A 22,128-nucleotide genomic window follows, 5' to 3' on the forward strand; every position below is an offset into this window, starting at 1 on the left:
TTTTAATCACCAAGTGATTTTATATTATATATATATAAATTTTCTTTCTTTCCTCTGTGGCTTTTCGTCCCGGTGCTTGGAAAGATGGAGGCAGGGTGTCTGGTCCTGCGCCGGAGGGCAGGCTCTCCTGGCAAGGCCGGAGCTAAGAGCAGACTGCAGGAAAAGCGGCGGAGCTCCCCGGGTTCCTCTTTGCCTCCACACAGACCAGACCATTCTCCCCTCACAGTCCCAAAGAAAAGTACAACCCAGCAGGGCATCGGTCCAGCTGCCGCTCCCGGGCTCCCTTTTCTGCTGCCCAATATACACGCACGGCAAAATGCTAGTTTCTCCAAACCAAACAACAAACAAAAACAAAACCCAACACAAACTATCAGCTTGGAAATTTCTGCGGCTGAAATGTCCCAAAGTCAGAGGCACTCTCCCGGCACAATCCCTGCTCTGAAGGGGTCTCTCCACCTCCCCTTTTATCAAGACAAAAAAGCAAACGAAAAAAAGGTCATCTTTTCAGTATTTTCCACAGGAGCAACCAAAAAAAGGCAGGAAGCTTCCAATTATACGTCATTAACGATAATATTAATAAGGTTTTTGCTCAATACCCAGGGTTCTTTACAGAGAAGTCCCCCTAACTGAGGCACTCTGGAATAAGTCACTGGCATTTCCTCGGAGTTTCAGCCCCAGATTGCTGGGGCCTGGAAACCAATGGAAGGGGCAGAGGGTTGAGGGAGCAGACTGATGTTTTTAAGGTGCAGCTGAGATTCAGCAGATCGGAAGAAACGGACAGAGTGCCCCTCCCTCCCCCGACCCATTTTTCTCTCAGGAAGCCGCTGGATGCCAGGGTCAAAGCTGGGCTAGGTGGCAGAGGGGACTCTGCTGCTATCACTTTGGAAGGGTGTGGTCGAGTCTCTCCTCTGGCTTGGCTCCCAGCTCCCCGCCCCCGACAGGGCTCAGAGGGGAGGAGAGTCTGAGACTGGGCTACAGGGACAGGCCAGGAAGGCTGGGGCTGCAGGACCAGAAGGCGGGGGCTGTGCTATCATTACCCTTACAGAGGGGAGCAGAGTGCAAATGTGCAGTCTATTGTTTCTCAGCTCTTGCCACAGGCTGCTGCTATGGGCGTCTCCTCATACACTTAAATATTGACCCCCCAAAAATTTCCGACCTTTCTTTTTTTTTTTTTTTTAAAGTGCAAAAAGCTCTCTGCTGCCCTAGAGAGAAGATCTTTGGACAGGCCGTTCAATGCAAAGTAAAAGGGGGCAGCTGATGGGGCTCACACAGGGCGGTGGAGTGGGAGACACAAGCTCCCTCCCTCTCTCCCCAGACACACACACACACACACACACACACACACACACACACACACAGAGGCACATGCACACCCCCTTCCCTGGCTGCAGGCAGAGGGCAGGTGACTGGCTCCTAATCAGGACCCTGCCCAGAGGCGCCATGTCAGTGGGCCACTGGGGTGAAACACAGCCTGGGCTCTGGGGGACCCCAAACCGGAGGCCGAGGGCCTGGCTGGGAGGCAGGTGGCCTCACCCAGTTGCCTGCTCCCTCTGAGGCCATGCATCTGCATCCCGGGAAAGCCCCACGTGGGCAGAACCAAGGATACTGGGAAGGGGCCGTGGGTGGCAAAGCAGGGAGATGGTGCCTGTCTCAGAATCTGCCTGGGAAGCATTACATTGGGGATGTCCCTGGGGCGGGCAGTTCCAGCTCCTCTGAAGAGCCTCAGCCCCAGTAAGTGCAACAAGGACCTCAGAGAGACTAGTGGGAAAGTCTGGGGTGGACAGGGGGGACTGGGGACACCTCATTGTCTGAACTACCACAAGCGTTGACGGCATGAAGCTAACGGGAGAGGAGGAGGCGCGCACAGACGTGCACAAGAGGTCTGAACATCTCAACAGCACCAGTGTGATCTGCGTGGGTCTGGCATTCCTGGGGCTGCCAGCCCCTCCTGCGTTAAGCCGGGAGAGTGTGACGGAGGAGAGACACGCACTGGACACCACAGGAGAGCCTGGCCTCGGGGACAGAGCCTCTTTCTTCCCTGGGGACCACGGGAGGGAAGGCCCAAGCCCCCGTGCAGAACCTTGCACAAACACCCCCAAACTGCGAGCCTGGCCTCCTGGCGGGTGAGCAGGCACCTTGACAGCACACAGCCTGTGCTTTCTTTCCCCTCGGATCAATTTGCCACTCCCTTTTCCTCAGGAGGGAGAGGAGCAGACAGTACGCCCGGTGTCCATCACCCTCTCTGCCCTGCCTGTAGGGGAAGGGCTCAAGGGACAGGCGCGCGGAGAGGGAGTGTGATGCTGGCCTCAGAGCCCGTGCAGGGTCAGGGAGAGAGGCTCTCCTCGGTGGGGAGTCGGGGAAGATCGTTTCCTGTCCGGTCTGGGCTGGGTGTGTCTTAGCTGATCTTCTGGATCAGCTTCTCATCAGACAGGCAGTAGAGGCTGTTGATGGATAAGTCTGAGATGAAGTGCTCGCAGGCTTTCCGAGTGATCTGCTTGCATCCTCGAAGGTCAATCAAGGTGACGTTGGCGATGCGCCGTAGGTAGATCAGGGTCTGGTCTGTCAATTTATTGCAACCTGTGGGGAAAGGGACCACGAGAACAGTGCTTGATATGCAGCCCCATAAGCCTTCCTCTGCCACTCAGTTCCCCTCGCACTCTAGTGCTACCTCCCCGCCTCAAAAGCCCTCCTTGTCCTCTAACCACCTGGCTCCCAGACCAGAGTGCTGTCAACACTGTGGCCCCTCACTGGCCCCCTACAGCCTTGCTCCTAGCACCACATGACCGAGACCACAAGGGCTGCACAGCTGCTCAAACTGCAGCTGAAGGGTGACTGTGCTTATCCTGTGAGTGCCAGGCTGCATACCTGCCATGTTGAGCTCGGTGAGGGAGTAACGAGTGGAAGACCCGACGGCAGTGAGCAGATTGGAGGACTGGTCTGTAAGGTGGCTGCAGTGACTGAGGTCGAGTCGAGACAGGAGGGGCATGTGGCGGATGATGAGGCGAAGTGTGGCATCCGTGATGTCAAGGCCTGCCAGCCGGAAGTCGGTCATGTTCCGGAGCTTGCTGCGATTGTCCTGACCTGCGCGGGCAAGAAAAGGAGCCCGGATCAAAACTCTTAACTCTCTAATCCATCTCCAGAGCTGTGGGCAGCTCAGCTCCTTACTGGCCAGGTCCCCTTGAAGACGTCAGTGTTCAGCAGAACTGCCCACACCCAGCCCTGCCTTCAGGGCGTGAGCAGTGTGTGGGGGCAGTTTCTAGGAAACCAGACAAGTTTTCTTTCTTCCCAGCTGCTAGATTATGCCTCACTTACACAGCAAAAGGGTATGTGTGGAATGCTCCACCCCTTCCCACACCCCCAACTGTGTTCCAGACCTTCACGTAAACAGCTTCTGACACTCCACCTCAACCATGAAGCCTTCCCAGACTTCCTCAGGCCCCAAATTCTGCTCGCCCACAAAATGGACTTAACTCCTTTGTTTGGAGAGAGTTATCTGCTTGTAAATAGTTAACCTGTACTTGTACACAGTCCACCACTCTGCTCACGCTCTATTCTTGCATGATGTCTTTCTGAGGCTACTTTAGCTTCTGAAGACCAGGTCTGTTGAAAGACAAAGCTACCCGCAGACCAGCACAAAGAAGCCAGGCCCAGAGTCTACCTGGTTTATCAGCCGGTGGAGTCAGCAAGTCCCGAATTTGAGGGTCCTTGATTCCTACTGCCCACCGAAGATCCAGGGTCCTGAGAAGGGGGCAGCTGGAGGTGCTGAGGGCCGAGACGGCAGACCAGGAGCAGCCAGCCAGGAGGAGGTCTTTCAGTCCTGCGACAGTTGGAAACACCACCACACGATCACATACTCTGTCATACTTTGTCTACCAACACTTTCAAAGCCTCCACAACCAGCTGACCTGAAGAGGCAAATGGACTGCAGCCTAATGGGAGAAATTCCTACGGTTTCCTATACTACATCGCAGTTTTGGTGTTAAAGCTGACTGCTTAGTTCCTCCCAGACCAACGCCAAGTGGGAGTGACTTCCTATTTTTCCAAGACATCAAAATACTCAAGGAAACATGGGCTTACAAGGGGCTGATGAAGGCAGCGTGTGTCTCAGTGTCCCCTCCAGGGGCTCTGCTGAGACCTGCAGGGCTGGCAGCAGCACAGGGTCCCATGCTCTTTGTTGTCGAATGCAGGGATTGCCCTGCTGTCCAGGCTGAGGCCTTGGAGACATGCAGTTAAGGTGGCCCCAGGTAAATCTCTAGCTAAGCAGAAAGGCAATAGTATGAGACCACCACCCTGAACTGCCCTAAAGCAATTCTGAGAAAGGTGCCAATGTTGCCACTTTCCCGGCCCGCTCCCTCTGGGCCCCTGGCAGGACAAGGGCAGGGCTATTTACCTGGCAGCCTGTTGACGAGCCACGTCAGTTGCTTTTTGGAGATGTTGGTCCAACTGAGGTCCAGGCTGACTGGCTGCCTCTTGATGATGCCACTGAGAGCCTGGGGTACAATAGCCTTACACCTGCTCAAGTCAATTTTTGTCCAAAGTCTCTTGTCGCAGCACCTGTATCACAAGGGAAGAGAACTAGCTGTCATCAACCTGCTAGCTCCGTCAGAGGTGCTCTCATCACAGACTGCTGGGGACTTCTGGGAAAAGCAGAGCACCTGGGGCATCCCACTCCACAGGTTCTTCTGTAACAACTGTGTCCTGGCGTTTTTTGCCTGAGAAGAGTTTGCCCCCTACAGCAATGGGACACTGTGCAGCCCCATATGCTAGTGTGTCACACGATCAGTTTACCTGGACTTACTCTGGAGAACATGACAAACAATATGCTATAATCCCTTCATCTGCACTAGAATGGTTAAGGCTCAGAGTGTATACAAGGCAGCATTTAAAAGTTTCTTGACTTCTTACTGCCTGAGGCTCCTAGGCTTACCTTGTCAGTCACCCCCAGCTGCCTGAGACGTAGGGTACTACTCAGCACACCCACAACTCACCCTGCCTTAAGCTCTAGAGACAGAGCTCACACCTGGGTCAGGCCTAGAGAGGCTCTTTGTCGTCAGCCTAGAGGCCTCGCCCACCGTGGCTTTCTGCCTCAGTGCTCTCTATCTCCTTGCCAGTTCACACCAGAACTGAAAGGGAGGGGCGGCCTTTCCGCTGCAGTACAGAAGTCCACAGGCCACAAACAGCACTGCCTCATGTGGCTGCAGTTTAATACTTTACTGCCCCCACCCCCTGCCCGGCTCAGAGGCTGGCTGGCAGGGACAGGGAGTGGACAGATAATGGGAGTCTTACATGCTTCGGCCTGGAAACCAAGGGGTAAAGTCAGGCAGGCCCACTAGCCCTACAAAGAGAAATATTAAGAAAAATTGGGTAGATCACATATTAATTCAAATTCGGGAGATAAATTCATGTTTGCAAAACAAAGAATTTTTCTTTAAAGACTGCAAAAATGTCACTAATCGCACCTGCAAATTCTCAGGTAGAAACAAGCAGCTTACAAGAGCAGTAGTTCTCAAACGTTACCACATGTCAGAATCACTGGAAAGCTTGCTAAACAGACTGCTGGGCCCCATCCCTAGAGATTCTGATTCCAGAGGCCTGGGGTGGGCCGTGAAAATCTGCATTTCTAACTTGTTGTCAGGCGATGCCGCTGGCTCGGGCACCACACTTCGAGAACACTGCAATAGGGTGTTACTCCTACAATAAAGGGTATATCTTATGGCCCAGAAGCTTAAGGGAAACCCAGCAATGCCCTAGGGAAACCTCTGTTCATCATCACTAGGAATTTTTTCCCCTAGGTCTCTGTTCAACCTGAGAAAAATGACAGGTGTCGTTAAGAAAGACATCTAAGTCTTAGGGAGCACCAAAATTCGACTCTGTTTGTTGGAGGAAGGGATTGTGATGATCCAGGTTTGGGGAATAAGAATTAAATCGTGAGCACCTTCACATTCATTTTGGAAAGCATGTCCACTTCTCCTGTGAGATGCAGAGGTAACCGAAGGTGGAGGCTTAATGTAGTCACCCACCTCACCAGCACAGGAGCATGACGGGCACACCACAGGCTCTCACAATATGTGCTGAGTCCAGCTGACTTGGGAGAAAACTTATGGCCCTTAAGACTCTGAAGTTTTGGCACACTCGATCAAATAAGTTTCCCACCCCCAATAACGACAGAGGGGAAAGTACAAAGCAGGGAGAGGAGGCAAAAGGCTGAATTTCCCCCATGATGTCTGCAGGCACAACCGGTCCCATCTTTAACAGGACGAAGGGTCTGGGAAACAGACTGGGTTGATTCCCTCCTTACAGGACCTGGCGAGCCTTCAGATGCCAAGGAGCATGCTGTTTTCTTAGGGAAAACCTGCCACCTACTCCCGTGCCCCGTTCCTAAGCCCACGTATCCCTGCTCACCATTTATACCACGTCTTGCACACGCGCATACATTCACAAAGTTCTCTGCGGCTGAGATAGCGGAAGACAGACATCCAGACCTCCCGCTGCATCCAGCTCTCGTCTCCGTCCTGAGCCCAACTGCCCCGGCCGTTCAGCCTGGCCACACCCCCCTCCTCTGCACTGTCATCGTCCTCCTCCGCCTCCTCCTCGTCCTCCTCCTCTGCCCCCAGCCCCTCCTCTTCCCCGCGCTGGGGGGCTCGGGCCGGACAGTGCTGCACTAGCACCCGGGGCGAGTGGCGAAGGTTGGCAGAGGAGGCCGTGATGGCCTGCAGCTTGGGCACAATGGATGTCCCGTGGAGCTCTTTGGTGGGCCTCTGTAGTGTGACAGTGAGGTACGATCCCCGGATCTTGGCTTTCTCAACTTCAGACAGCTCCTTTTTTCCGCTGGGATTATTCTCCTTTTCCCGTACCATGGTGCGCTCTGTGGCCTGCAGCCGCAGCAACTGCCGCCGTTTGAAGCGCTCATCGCGGCTGGCACTGTGGTGGTCGCTGGGGCCAGCCCCAGGCGATGACCGAGTCACCATACCCCGGGGGGAAACTGGGTCATGGATGAGCTGCAGCATGGAAGTGGGTGAGTGCGGCGGGGGCGTGAGGGGCTCATCGCAGCTCCGCAGGGGCCGCAGGACTTTGGCTTGCACAGCTTCATCATCACTCTCTTCCATCTTCCGCTTCTGCAAGACAGGCCCAAGAAAGCAACATCAGGGTCGCTCTTCCTCCAAAGGACTGACAGGGTGAGTCTCACTGTAGCACACAGGGCGCCAGAGGGAAGGCTGACCACTGGTTCTCTAGGGGGGGAGGGGCACTGGATACTTAAGGGTGGCCTTTTCCTTGGAATCTGAAATCTAGACTCTGTAAGATTAGCACCTGAGCGCACGCCTGTGCCCAAGAAAGCTGATTACAGAACAAAAATTTCCAAGAGGGTCATTTGGGAAACCTACCTGTGACAAGGAAGGCTTGTGTCCACGTACACAGAACAGGGATCCAGATCTAGGGCTACGTGATTCCATACCCATTCCATCTTATTCACCTCTTGTCCCAACTTTTGAATTTTAATTTCCTGGGTAAAAATATTCTTTAAAGATGCCACAACTCTACTGCCGTGTAACCTGACAATTTTTAATCCTGTCTCATTTCAGTGGTGGAGAAAAAGCAGCCCACATGTGCCATGTGAACCAAGATGCCGAGTCTGGTAGCGGTCAACACCGCTGACTTTTAGCTCTACTCTAGCAGGCTGCTTCTTCCCATCAGCACCCACCCTGCCCCTGGAGAGCACCCGCATGTGAGAGACAAAGCAGAGAACGAGAACCCGTGAGAAACTATACCGCCACCAGAGGACGTCGGCTCAGGATGAGAACGAGGAACTAAGGCCAACACTCCCATGAAGGACCACAACCTCATCCTGGGGCACACGTGCTGCAGAACTCGTCTCTCCCTGGGGCCCACCCTGGCTAGGCTGTGACAAAGTCTCATCAGCATGTTCCACCAGGAACCACACGGGCAGTTCAGATTTTCCTTAATGAGACATTTTATGTCCCTAACCAACAACCCCATTTTCTGTTCCTCTTTCTGCTTACATTCTTGAGATCACTATGGTTGGAGGAGAGTGATCAGTTGTCAGTCATGGACTTTTATGATGTATTAGAAGGTACTACTAAAACACAGCTTCTGCCAACTCATCTGCAAACAGTAAGGAAGCAAACACTCATCACCACCACCGACACTGAAGACAAATGTAAAGCCACTGGAATAAGAACTTGGACTAAGGAGACCTTTAGCACAAGTAGACGCTAGAAATCCTGCCCTAAGAGATATTTAGACGGAAAATTCAACCACCTCAGTTGCCAAATGGGAAGTAATAGCAGGAACACAGGGAAAGTCCCTCAGCCCCTTCTCCACTCTCCAACAGTGCAGCTGGAGGAGTTGCAGGGTGTGGTGACTGACGCTAGGTCAGCCTGCCTTTCTACATGTGCCCTTAGCAGGTCTTGCCTTGACAGGACCAAGTAACCAGTCTTTCTGGCCTTTTGATATTACTGGTGGCCATTATGAGCAGCCATGGCAGCTGCTCTGGGCCAAGGTCATGGCATTGGTTCCCTCTAGGGGAGGGGCTGCCTTTGTAGGACATATCTAGGCACATGGGCAGGGCTTTCTGCAAGGCCACAAAGGTGAAGATGACAAAAATGTGAACCTGCTTAACTGGAAACTCCAGTACAGTATTTACGAGCTGCCTTAGGCCCTGGCCTCCCCTCAAGTTTCATTCCTCAGGGGCTGAATGTCCCTCAACAGCCCAGCTGGGGTCTCTTTCTAGGACCTCAGAGTGTAAAAGGGCTCCGAGAACTTGCAGATCCCAAGTGGAGCAATATTCAGCAGTACAAAAAACACTAAAACTCAAACAAACAAACAAAAATTACAGTAATTAACTAGAGGAAAAAGATCTCAAACAAAACAAAAACTCCCCATGTCAGAGAAACCACGTCAATAATGTTGCAAAGGTAAATGTAGGGCAATCTCCTACACCTGCTGCTTCCTTTCTTCTCACAGTGCAGAGTGGATAAGTTCCCTTACCTGGGCTTTCTCTGAGCTGTCCTCCTGGTAGCACTTTGGACACTCCCAGCAATTTGGCAATTCCTCGTTGAGCAACCCCTCTCCATCCATCTGCAGGCAGAAAGGGATGTTAAAAAACCTGTCTTATTTAAAAAATAGTCTGCCTCTTCAGCCTGCTTTACCAAACAATAACAAACCACAAACAACAACAAAACCACACGAGTGGAACCATTTCTAAACACACTGGTCCATAAAAGGAGAAAAACTGAGAGCCATTCCAGGGTGTGTCAGCTGCTGAGTCCCACAGAGGGGCCTCAAATGGCAAGAATATCCACTCCCAGCCATTGGGAAACTGGTCACCCTCATGCTTGGTTGCTTGACCAAAGTTAGATTCCATGAGGAGAGTCCCAAGAGCCTGGGTCAATTGGGGTCTGTTTTCTTGAAGGTCTCATGTCACTTTGCAAAAGGAACCAAACACCCAGGGGTTACAGTAGCTACACGGGGCATGGTAGTTAAGACTGCTTGGGATCAGAGACCACTGACCTAGTCCCTATGACCTAGTGTTCTCAAACTGTAAAATGGGGATACATGACAATATACACTTTATAGGGTTATGATGAGGATGAAACGAATCATGTATTATGTGAAGTGTTTAGGATAGTGCCTGATTAACATTTAGTATTAACCATTATCATCGTCTGTAAAATGGAGATAATACCCTATTTCCTCATTTTAACAGTTCAGAAATTGGGATGCTTTCCACAATTGACAGCATCGTATAATCAGTGTCAGGCAGGTGGCAGTCACGACACAGCTGATACCTCTTGGAAGGCCAAAAAAGCCCTAGCATCAATGCACTTTAAAGAAATATGCAGCAATATGGTAGCCCCAACTTTACAGTGGCATCTGAAAGATTCAGTAAGAGAATCCATGTAAAACAGTGGTTCTCCGCGCTGGCTGCATGTTAGAATCACCAGGGGAGCTTTTGGACAACACCGACCAATTCAATCAATCTCAGGCTGAGGTCTGAACTGCCTCATTTTTTCAAGCATCTCAGGTGTGCACTAAGCTGGATACAGACTGTGCACTCGTTAAATGTTAATTACTATTATTACCTTGCCCATCTTTCAGGAACTATTATCCAGAGGTGTGCTGAAGTATGGAGCAACAACACCTAAAGGGTTGGGGCATCCCAAAGCAGACTAAGCGGTTCCATGATGGCCTTAGGACTCCAAACCAGGGTTTCATTCCGCTTTGTGCCCCCTGCTGAGAACGTGCACTTCCGCCCCCAGATATACTGAATCAGAATCTACAGTTTAACAAGATCCCCAGGTGATTCTAATCTTGTTAAACTGTAGATTCTGATTCAGTATATCTGGGGGCAGAAGTGCACGTTCTCAGCAGGGGGGCGAAGCAGAAAAAGATGGTTAGAGGCACTGCTCCAAACACACACTCTAGAGGTCAGACTATAAGCTCCACAAGGGCTTTACTGTTCTGTCCCTGGAGTTGAGTACAGTGCCTGACAAATAACAGACAACTGAATAAAGAGATTATATCAGACCTCGCCAGAATCACAGTCTACTTCCCACAGGAGGAATGCTGGCAACCTCTTGTGAAAGATGGCCTACTTTTCTGTTGCTCCACTCAGTATCTTTAGATATTCCGTCCGCAGAGACTTGAGGCCCCTTAAGCCTCTGCTCACCTGAAGGCAGCCAGGATGAACTATCTCATTGCAGATACAACATTCCATGAGTTTCTTCTCAAAGTCCTGTGTCTCCTCATTCTGATCCACCTCTCCACAGAGGGAACACGTGACAGAGTGAGGCAGTCTAGGCTGAAAGAAACAAAGACAGAAACCAAGAAGACTTAGATCCTTATCATTTCAGCTTCCCTTTAACCGAAGATGGGCAACTTGGTTCTTGTAACGCTCTAACCAAAAAACCAAACCAGGTGCTGCCGACTCCAACTCCTGGCGACCCCATGTGTGTGAGCACAGAACTGTGCTCCACAGGGTTTTCAGTGGCTGTGATCTTTTGGAAGTTGATCGCCACGGCTTTCTTCTAAGGTGCCTCTGGGCGAACTTGAACTGCCAACCTTTCAGTTAGTAGCCAAATGCTTAACTGTTTGTGCCACCCAGAGACTCCAATAAACACTGAAGGAGTACGAGGACAGACTGGACAGAAGAGAGTTTGCTGGTAGGAAAAATGAGGAAGAAGATGGGCAGGATCAGCTGCCTGGGAATTAGAGACCACCAGGGACTAGTTTATTTTTCAACCGTCCTTTCCGTTGACCTATCCTTGGTCTGACAGGTCCTTTCTAATCCATTTAAGAAAAGACAGAGGGCAGTATTTGCCCTTCAAGTGCTGGCCTCTTGTTTGAAAACTGGGTGAGTAAGACTGAAAGATTAGATCATCTTTAGTGCTAGACACCTTTCTTCTGAACCCAGGGAGCAAAGGGGCAAAAGGAAGAAAGAAAGAAAGAAAAAGAAAAAAGAGCACAATTTTTCCTTTTCGACTCCAAAGGCTTCATACTCTACACTACGTGCTTTTCAGCCCCTTTGGCACCGCCACCCCACCCCCAGATTCTTTACCCAGCAGATCACTCACTGCCAAGCACTGCCGGAGGACACAGGACTGCTTCATGCGACCAGGTCCCCCAAACTTCTTCATGTCCCTGCAGTAGTGGCAAACGCCACATTCTCCTTGCACACAGGCTTTGCATTTTCGACACCGCACTCGTCTCCGTCTGGCTCCTGATACAATGGGGGAGGCAGCAGCTGGCCTCACAGGTGTTAACCGTGGAGCTGGCTTCATAGTGTGAGGCTTTGTGATGGGGATGGTAGGAACCCGCACCTTTGGCCGGGCGGGGAATTTAAGCTGGAAAGAGAAAACAGTGAGGTCAAATATATCAGGTAGCTTTACAGACTGGAGAGGGTACAAGATTACACGGTAGTATACCTTGTCCAGGAGAAGGCAAACTACAACCCATGGGCCAAATCTGGCCGTTTGTTTTGTAAATAAAATTTTACTGGAACACAATCATGCTTACTTGTGTACATATTATCTATGGCTGCTTTCACGCTACAACGGCAGAACTGAGAAGGTGCAACAGAGACTGTATGGCCCACTTAATGTATTTACTACCTGGACTTTTACAGAAGAAGTTTGCCAGCCCTGTCCTAACCCTTCAGTCTACTACTTCAGCCACATTCCTCTCATTTTACTAAGCTGTAAGATTCGCCCCTCCTTGAAGCTTTCTGGATAAGCACTATGTACTGTCATTCCAATATTTCCTTATCCTGAATACTACTACTCAAAATATACTCCTAAACAAGACAGTAAACTCCTGGAAGGTGAAACTGGTCTCATTCCTCTCTTTAGTTCTCTGAACCCAGGCATATGACCTTGTACATAGCGGACACTCCAGTAACATTTAAGTGTGGGATAAATCTCTCGGTTATTTTTAAAATAATTTTAACACTTATATTTTCCCTGGTGACCTTCTGAAGGACAAAGACTACGTCTCTTATGCGTTCTTTAATTTCCAGTCGTGCCTTGAACACTTTTCTGACACAAAATACTCAACAGCCAGAGATGACCGACTTGTTTTGAGGCAGGTCCCATGTGGCCAAGCAGAAGCCAGGTGGGACTCCTCCATCTAGGAAGGAGGAGGTGGCTCTTTAAAGACATCTTTCGGCCACACACCTTTACATTCTGCCTAAACACCCTTGGAATGTGACGGCTTTGCAAGTTTCTGCCGGGAAACAACAAAGAGGGGCCTAATTTATTTGCCAGACTCACAGCCAGCATCAGAATGCTATCACTTGCTTTTATTTAATAAATAACCTTGACAGAGGACAACATAGGAAAATATTACCCAGGACCTAACTGAAACCAAACCCGTTGCCGTCGAGTTGATTCTGACTCATAGCAATCCAACAGGACAGAGCAGAACTACCTCCATAGGGTTTCCAAGGAGCAGCTGGCAGATTCGAACTGCCGACTTTTTGGTTAGCAGCCATAGCTCTTAACTACTGCACCACCAGGGCTCCCATCTGAAGACGCGTTAAAATTCACAACTGACAATTTATCAGCTGATGGGTAACTCCTTTCCTCTCTTTTTTAATTCCATGCTGTAAAGTTCAAATTCAGGAGGATCTCAAGAGCAAGGTCTCACTACAACAAAGAAAAACCCTAGCCTTTTAAACAGATACATAATTACTTTAACTTGTTTTAAATCCTGTGAGGATAACTGAGTCACTGGGTCAGAGGACAGAAGCTGGTCCATTTTGGGGACCAAATGCACACCTTGCATCTGAATCTGAAGGAGGCTTCCCGGTTTGATAGTTCTGTTAAGACAGTCACCTCCAAAGATAGCCAATTATCCTGACCTAAGAGTCAACGCAGAACAGAGTAATGATTTTCTGCCAGTTTGTATTAATGCGCCAAAAGCCGTCTGCTCTCTAGTTGTTCTTTTTCTTCCTGGAATGGTAGTGAACGGCCAGGAAAACACTTAAGCAGCCTGAAGATCCAGCAAGAGTTTCTTACCTTATCCCTTTTTGGCCACTGTACTATAGGGACTCCAGTGAGGGCTAACTTGGGGTCGCTGTTGGCAAGCTCCTCCAGCAAAATCTAAGGGTGGCACAGGAGAGAAGAGGGAAAACCAGGGTATGGTGAACAAAGGGCCAGCCGTCCCAACAGCAGACGCAGCATCAGTCCCCCAAGCACCAAGGGGAGGGCAGGCTGGCAACGGTCCCTATTTCCCCTTCATATAGAGACTCACTGTAAAACAATTCAGAGATGAAACAGAAAACCCAAACTTAGTGTGGTCCTACCAAGACTGCACTTACCTTTGCTCCCAACCCCTTATTGTGTATTCACTGTATTGTTTATACTTATGCTCAAGCAACCAGGTACTGTGGTGACAAGTGCTACTTCCATATCTGAAAATAAACCTTTATATGCATCATTCTTTCACTTTTCTACACCACTTAATGAATATTATCGGTAGTAAGTAGGGCCCTCATTTTGGAGACGGAAGCAAAGTGGCACAGAAATGTTTGGCTAATACAGAACTGACGACATGAACACCAGAGCCTTAACGTCCTGACTCAACACAGGTCTCCTCTTCTAAGGCTGATTACAGACATCTCAATCTCCAATCAAGCTTTCCCTCCCTTCCTTCCTTCTCTCTCTCACACACAATCAGTTATTTACCTTTATTCCTGTAAGTGGGACAGGAACAATCTTTGGGGCAATAGTTCTCATTACTTCAGCCAATCTAGTCTGAATGACTTGAGGAACAATGCCACAGTAAGAAATGCCACTTAAGTGAATCACACTGGCTGAGTGTTATTTTGAAACAAACCTTTTATGTTTTAGACAGAAATTTCTGAAGCCTCAACCTCCTAGCCAATGAAATCCCTCGTCCTCTGACCTCAGAAGCCCTAAGGCAACGGCAAAAGCAACAGCACGCAAACCAGGAGGCGAGTCACACCATTCCCTTCCCGGCTGCCTTGGGGGTATACAGGGTATTAACTGTTTCAGAGAAAACTACACTTTGATCATGGACAGGTCAGCGTGCCTGGGCCATCTTTAACAATCATTCTCCTAATCCTGTGGGCTCTGCACCTCAAGGCCAGGATTTTTTGAAGTAGGAGGCATTCCCCCACCAAGCTCTTTCATCTTTAGTCTGAAGATCAGGTTCCAAATCCAAGTTGGGACTGGGAAAGACCATCTAACTCAAACCCAAGAAGCACCTCCACGAAGACTTCCTTTGCCAAGTCTCCAGATGCCTCACCCTCCCCCAAACGGATTTCAATTGCAGCCGTTTTATTTACTTCGAGTTGCTATGGCACCCCAATTCTGGAGCCTCCTGTTAGCACCACACTGCGTGGGGGTGAAGAGGCGGGGTGTGTGCCACGTGGGACAAGGCTCTGGTATGGGCTCCCGAGCTCCCTAGGGTGAAAATCTAGGTCCATTCAAAATGTGTGCTGGGAGCGCCCAGCTCCCCTCCCCCACCGCCTGCGCGGAGCAGGACTGCCCATTTCCTCTGCCCGAGCGCCGCGCTGTCCGCAAACAGGGACTTTCCACTCTCAGCAAAACAGACCGCACAGAGTGGGAAGGGAACTTAGCTGTTCTCACCAAAAGCAGTCTAACTCTACCTGCAGAATCTGCGGGGGACTGAGCCAGTGGGTGGAGAACTGTCTGCTGGGGGCAGCTGTGAGCACACCCACACTTGGTGACGGGGTGTGGGGTGGGGGGGAAACGCAGATTTCCTTCCAAGCCCGATTTCACTGGGCCGTTCAACGAAGCACGCCCTGCTCTCAGGAAAAAAGGCAGACTCCAGCTGAGGCCCTTCCAGAACCATATAAAGAAGCCACCACCCTCACCAGAGGAGGCTTGGGGTGGGGGCACGGGGGAGGAGTGCGGAAAGGCAGCCGCCTGTCTGGCCTCCTGGCATTTGGGAGAACATTCGAACCCAAGCTCACACCCCACAGATCACAGGAAGGGGACGAGACAGAGGCTGTCTGGGCAGGCAGAGGGAGAGAAGTCCCCAAAGCCGAGCGACCCAATTCAAAAGCACATTCCACCAGGTGAGGAACAAGTGCAATGACGGCTCGACCACCAGAAGTCACACAGCATTGTCCTAGACCAGCCCAGCAGGCAGTTCTTCCGCCTCTTCGCCGAGACACAGCCCCCACAGTCACACACAACACCCCAAACCAGAAAGGGCTGCCGCCCGCCTGCCTGACCTTGCGTCTCGTCACTCAGGAGCTGCCGAGGCTCTTGGTTGAAGTTTCCCCAGCGTCTTTGTTTTGTTTTCTGTATCAGAAGTTGTGCTGAAGGAGTTAGACTGTCTGCCTCAGGAAAATCCCGCTTTACTTGAACATTCTGGAACCTCCCTGAGCACCGAGGCAGGGCAGCCCGACTCGAGCCCTGCAGGCTCCCAGCGGAGCAGAGCGCAGCCCAAGCTCCCAGCGAGCCCTCAGCTCGCGCGGCTTCCTGTGCCTGCGAACAATGCTGCTGCGTCACCCACATGCAGCTCCCAGAAATGCTTTGCAACGGAAGGCGGCAGGCGGGGAGCCGAGCAAGCCGCGGCCCAAGCTGCTGCAGCCGGGAGGGAGGGAGGGAGGAGGAGGAGGAGGGCGGTGTGTGCGGGGTGCCCCCTCTCCATTGGAGGAGCCGCGGGAGGGGCCCGCCCGCCGCCGCCCTGCAATCGGAGAAGCCGGCGGCCGGGCTTGGCTGACTCCACCAGGCGCCAGCGGGGAAAGGGCCAGCTTTAACCCATTCTGCATCTCGCCCCACATTCGTCCTTGTCTCGTCCACACACTTCCACTCAGGGCCACCTCTTACTGTCACAGCCAGAGCACCTGATTGGCTGTACACACTCACTTCTCTCTCTTCTTCTCACACACCTGGAAGCACCCAAGTCCAGCTCCCAAGGGCGAACTAGGTGCCTAAGTCTGGTCTCCATGCGTGAACTAGCTCCTGAGTTGCCATGTCTTCCCCGGCACACACATTGGTTTTACCTGCCCTCACTGACACCATCTCTTTGCCGGAGCCCAAGCTGTTCCAGAACTGGCATATACGCTTCCGGAAATACCATCAGAAATGCCACATTTCAATCAATATTGAGATGTTCGGTAAAATATATCTGTTTAATATCAACAACTTCGACAAGATGCCTCTGGTTACGATTAGGAACTTGACCGCCCTAAGAAATAGAAATGCCTGTGTGGCTCTCAAGGAGCCCTGGTCACGCAGTGGGTAAACGACTGGCTGCTAAGCAAAGGTTGTTGGTGGTCTGAACACAACAGCAGGAAAAAGATCTGGCGATTTGCTCCCATAAAAGATTACAGCCCAGGAAACAAACCCTATAGGGTAGTTCTACTCTGTCACATGGGGTCACCATGAGTCGGAATCAACTCGGCACCTAAGAACACCACCGCCACCACGCAGCTCTCCTCACGCGGTTCCATCACAACAAATTCAGATGAGCTGGGGCACCATGTAAGGTCTAGCCGACTCAAGAGCGTGCCCTCTGACCCCGGCACAGGAAGCCAGTGAACACGCACTCCCCTAGGCCTCCTCTGACCACAGTTTAAGATGTTGACTCTCCCCATCAGAAGGACAGGACTCCCAGGATTTCCTGTTCTATTCAAATGCGTTTCGGCTGCCTCAGGCTTGGAATTCCCTGCATTCCGTCAGGCCCCTCAAGGCCACTTTCAGATAGCCGCTTGACAGACACGGGCTGCCCTACACGTCCTGGTACCGTGTCTAAGCTAGAGAGAGAGGGAAGGTGCCCCGCAGGTGGAGCTGTAACCTGCTGCGATCTACAGTATCACGTCTGTCAGTACGGCAGAAGCTCAGCAGGAATAGAACTCTGGGAGCAGCACTTTGGTCCCAAGTTTATATAATCTTCAGACCCTCACAAATGTAATTTGGCTTTTTTGGAAATTACAGATGCTGCTTTGACACACACACCTCAGGCCGCGAAGAGCCTAGCTTCTAGAGGCGGCAATGTTCTTACTTCTTTCTAAACTAGTTGTCTCAGCAAGTTTCTGGCGGCAAATTCAGTGGCCTAACAGGCTTTCTGGGGCCTGAGGTCTTCTGCCAGGCTGTTAATTTTTACAGTAGTTTATCAGAGGTAGCGGTGACTTTTGTGCTTTTCCACCAAGATCTTCCTGGAAATGTTTATATGGTCATCTTAAGCCTCTTGCTTGCACTTTATCTTAAGGCTCAAAGACCCAGGGTGCAATTACCTTATTTATTATGCTTGAAAAACTTTTAACAGTGATCTAGTATTGATAGGTCTTCTTGGAAAATGCTTATTTTGGTCCTCAGTGCTATCTAATCCAAATACACAGTACAAATACTTAGGAGAAACATGTTACTCCAAGACACAAGAAAAGTTCAAGTTGTAGCAAGTGCAAATTCTACAGGCCATCAGGAAGGAACAAAAACCAGGTAGGGCACTAAGAAACGCTAGGTTTTCACATCACAATTTAACAAGGCCTAATTCTTTTCTCCACCACTTTTCTGTCAGTGTGTCCTACTGGCTTGTGTGTTGCTGTGATGCTGGAAGCTATGCCACTGGTATTTCAAATACCAGCAGGATCATCCATGGTGGACAGGTTTCAGTGGAGGTTCTAGACGAAGACAGACTAGGAAGAAGGACTTGGCAGTCTACTTCTTAATACTGGCCAGTGAAAACTTTATGAACAGCAGCGAACATTGTCTGATATAGTGCCGGAAAATGAGCCCCTCAGGTTGGAAGGTACTCAAAATATAACTGGGGAAGATCTGTCTCCTCAAAGTAGTCGATCTTAATGATGCAGATGGAGTAAAGCTTTTGGGACCTTCATTTGCTGATGTGGCATGACTCAAAATGAGAAAAAACAGCTGCAAATATCCATCAATAACTGGAATGTGGAAGGTAGGAAGTATGAATCTAGGAAAATTGGATATTGTCAAAAATGAAATGGAACGCAGAAACGCTGATAACCTAGGCATTAGTCAGCTGAAATGGACTGGTATTGGCCATTATGAATCAGACAATCATATGGTCTAATATGCCAGGAGTGACAAATTGAAGCGGAACAGCATCACATTAATTGTCAAAATGAACATTTCAAGATCCATCTTGATGTACAATGCTGTCAGTGATTGGATAACATCCACACACCTACAATTAAGACCAGTTAATACAACTATTATTCAAATTTACACACCAACCACTAAGGCCAAATATGAAGCAATTGAAGATTTTTACCAACTTCTGCAGTCTGAAATTGATCGAACATGCATCAAGATGCATTGATAATTACTGGTGACGGGAATGCGAAAGTTGGAAGAAATGAAGGAATGGTAGTTGGAAAATATGACCTTGGTGATAGAAACGATGCTGGAGATTGCATGATAGAAATTTGCAAGACCAACGACTTATTCACTGGAAACACCTATTTTCAACAGCATAAACGGCGACTATACATGTGGACATCGCCAGATGGAATTACACAGATATCAAATCAACTACGTATGTGGAAAGAGATGATGGAGCAGCTCAATCTCATTAGTCAGAACAAGGTCAGGGGCCGACTTCAGAACCATCAGTTGCTCATATACAAGTTCAAGTTGAAGCTAAAGAAAATTAAACAAGTCAATGAGAGCCAAAGTACGACCTTGAGTACATCCCACCTGAATTTAGAGAGCATCTCAAGAACAGATTTGATGCACTGAACATTAATGACCCAAGACCAGACTAGTTGTGGGATGACATCAAGGACATCATATATGAAGAAAGCAAAAGGTCATTAAAAAGACAGGAAAGAAAGAAAAGACCAAAATGGATGTCAGAAGAGACTCTGAAACTTGCTCTTGAACACAGAGTAGCTCAAGCAAATGGAAGAATGATGAAGTAAAAGAGGTAAACAGAAGATTTCAAAAGGCAGCTTAAGAAGACAAAGTATTACAATGACATGTGCAAAGATCTGGAGTTAGAAAACCAAAAAGGAAGAACATACCCAGCTTTTCTCAAGCTGAAAGAATCAAACAGAAAATTCAAGCCTCAAGTTGCAATACTGAAGGATTCTATGGGGAAAATACTGAATGATGCAAAAGTGTCAAAAGATGGAAGAAATATACAGAGTCACTATACCAAAAAGAACCGGTCAACGTTCAACCGTTTCAGGAGGTGGCACATGATCATCAACTGACGGTACTGCAGGAAGAAGTCCAAGCTGCACTGACGGCACTGGCAAAAAACAAAGCTCCAGGAATTGATGGAATTCCAACTGAGATGTTTCAACAAACAGATGCAATGCTGGAAGTGCTCACTTGTCTATGCCAAGAAATGTGAAAAACAGCTACCAGGCTAACTGACTGAAGAGATCCATTTGTGCTCCTTCCAAAGAAAGGTGATCCAACAGAACGTGGAAATTATAGAACAATATATCATTAATATCACATGCAAGTAAAATTTTGCTGAAGATAATTCAAAAACGGTTGCAGCAGTAGTACATCAACAGGCAACTGCCAGAAATTGAAGCTGGGTTCAGAAGAGGACACAGAAAGAGGGATATCATTGCTGATGTCAGATGGATCTTTACTGAAAGCAGAGAATACCAGAAAGATGTTTATCTGTGTTCTATCAGTCAACAGCAAAGGCATTTAACTGTGCAGATCATAACTAATTATGGATAACATTGCTAAGAATGGGAATTCCAGAATACTTAATTCTGCTCATATGGAACCTGTACATAGACCAAGAGGCAGTCGTTCAAACAGAACAAGGGGATACTGAGTGGTTTAAAATCAGGAGAGGTGTGGGTCAGGATTGTATCCTTCCACCATACTTATTCAATCTGCATGCTGAGCAAATAATCCGAGAAGTTGGACTGTATGAAGAAGAACGTGACATCAGGATTGGAGGAAGACTCATTAACAACCTGCGTTATGCAGATGACACAACCTTGCTTGCTGAAAGTGAAGAGGACTTGAAGCCCTAACTGATGAAGATCAAAGACTACATATGTCAGATGAAGAAAATTTCCGATTATATACTTATTACCATAACTGCTTCAGTCTCACCATACTCCTGAGATGAAGCCCAGTGTAAATTTTTAGATCATAGTTATAAAACAAATGGTTAGAATTCTGGGTGAAAGCAGCAGAAGCCTACTGCACCACAAAGAAAACAATCTGCCAATTTATAAACTGAGAGCTTCTTCCATGGTATTTTCAATTGCCTCCTATGCATGTGGGGGACCTGGTGGTGCAGTAGTTAAGAGCTACGGCTACTAACCAAAAGGCTGGCAATTTGAATCCACCAGCCGCTCCTTGGAAACCCTATGGGGCAGTCCTACTCTGTCCTATAAGGTTGCTATGAGTCGGAACTGACTTGACGGCAATGTTTTTTTTTCATATGCATGTGAAAGCTGGACAATGAATAAAGAAGACCGAAGAAGAATGGATGCCTTTGAATTATGGTACTGGCAAAGAATATTGTATCTACCACAGACTGCCAGAAGAATGAACAAACCTGTCTTGGAAGTACAGCCAGAACACTCCTTAGAAGCGAGGATGGTGAGACTTCATCTCACATACTTTGGACACGTTATCAGGAGGGACTACCCCTGGAGAAGGACATTATGCTTTGTAAAGTAGAGGGACAGTGAAAAAGATGAAGACTCTCAACCAGATGGATTGACACGGTGGGTACAACAATGCGCTCAAACATAGCAACAATTGTAAGGATGGCGCAGGACCAGGCAGTGTTTCTTTCTGCTGTACACAGAGTCACTATGAGTTAGAACTGACTCGACAGCACCTAACAACAATTCCTTTCTCCTATTAATTCACAATAAAAGATAGGTACAAAAGATCAGAATTAGCAAGAACATGGCATATCATACAGGAATACAAAGAAAATATTTTAAAGAATTATAAATATTTTAATCTTTTATGTCCCGTAATTGAGTTAGAGTATTTAAAACTTTCTACTCAGTAAAAATGTGTGAATTATTATCCTGTTAGTAAAATCAACAAATGAAGTTCTATTTGTACAGGTTACTTTTTTTCTAGAAAACATCTCGTTTGATGGATTAAGAGGTATTACACTGGGTCTTCTGCTAGTTCTTCCCTTTATTAATGCCACAGTCGCCCCCTAAAGCGTCAGATGAAGAAAATTTCTGATTAGTATTTCTGTATATACTTATTACCATAACTGCTTCAGCCTCATCATACTCCTGAGATAAAGCCCAGTGTAAATTTTTAGATCACAGTTACAAAATAAATGGTTAGACTTTTGAGTGAAAGCAGCAGTAGCCTACTACACCACAAAGTATAAACTGCCAATTTATAAATTGAGAGCTTTTTCCATTTACACAATGTTGTAGTCATCTAACAGGAAAGTGCATTAACTGGTGAATTAAGCAGACTGGCATCCCCTCCCTCAGGACAGAGGTGACCACCCTCCTCTTCATGCTCCCTCGGTGCTCTATGTCACGTACAGCACCTGGAAACCTGTGATGCCACTTCAAAACCTGCCTCCCTCAATGGACTGTAAGCCCCGTGAGGGCTGGGACCACGGCCTGGTTGCCTATTTCCCACCAAGTCTAAGCCTAGCTTCTGGCACAGAGTA

At 48.8% G+C, this 22,128-nt stretch overlaps 1 protein-coding gene across 3 annotated transcripts in view; it reads right to left on the reverse strand.

Moving 5' to 3' along the window:
- Positions 1-2,098: 2,098 nt before the first annotated feature.
- Positions 2,099-22,128, reverse strand: part of KDM2A (lysine demethylase 2A) — a 125,349-nt gene continuing 105,319 nt past the window's right edge. For 2 of the 3 annotated variants that reach the window (XM_004383669.2, XM_023738166.1), the window contains exons 13-21: positions 13,533-13,616; positions 11,592-11,861; positions 10,688-10,819; positions 9,007-9,096; positions 6,403-7,115; positions 4,391-4,554; positions 3,659-3,817; positions 2,866-3,081; positions 2,389-2,577 (exon numbers count right to left, since the gene is read on the reverse strand). In XM_004383669.2, the coding sequence (XP_004383726.1) occupies positions 2,396-2,577; positions 2,866-3,081; positions 3,659-3,817; positions 4,391-4,554; positions 6,403-7,115; positions 9,007-9,096; positions 10,688-10,819; positions 11,592-11,861; positions 13,533-13,616 (2,010 nt within the window). In that variant the 3' untranslated portion in view covers positions 2,389-2,395. Of the gene's footprint in view, positions 2,578-2,865; positions 3,082-3,658; positions 3,818-4,390; positions 4,555-6,402; positions 7,116-9,006; positions 9,097-10,687; positions 10,820-11,591; positions 11,862-13,532; positions 13,617-22,128 lie in introns of all 3 variants that reach the window. The other variant, XM_023738165.1, reaches the window with a different exon arrangement.

This window comes from Trichechus manatus, unplaced genomic scaffold (genome assembly GCF_000243295.1).
Source record: "Trichechus manatus latirostris isolate Lorelei unplaced genomic scaffold, TriManLat1.0 scaffold00113, whole genome shotgun sequence".
Classification (NCBI taxonomy): domain Eukaryota; kingdom Metazoa; phylum Chordata; class Mammalia; order Sirenia; family Trichechidae; genus Trichechus; species Trichechus manatus.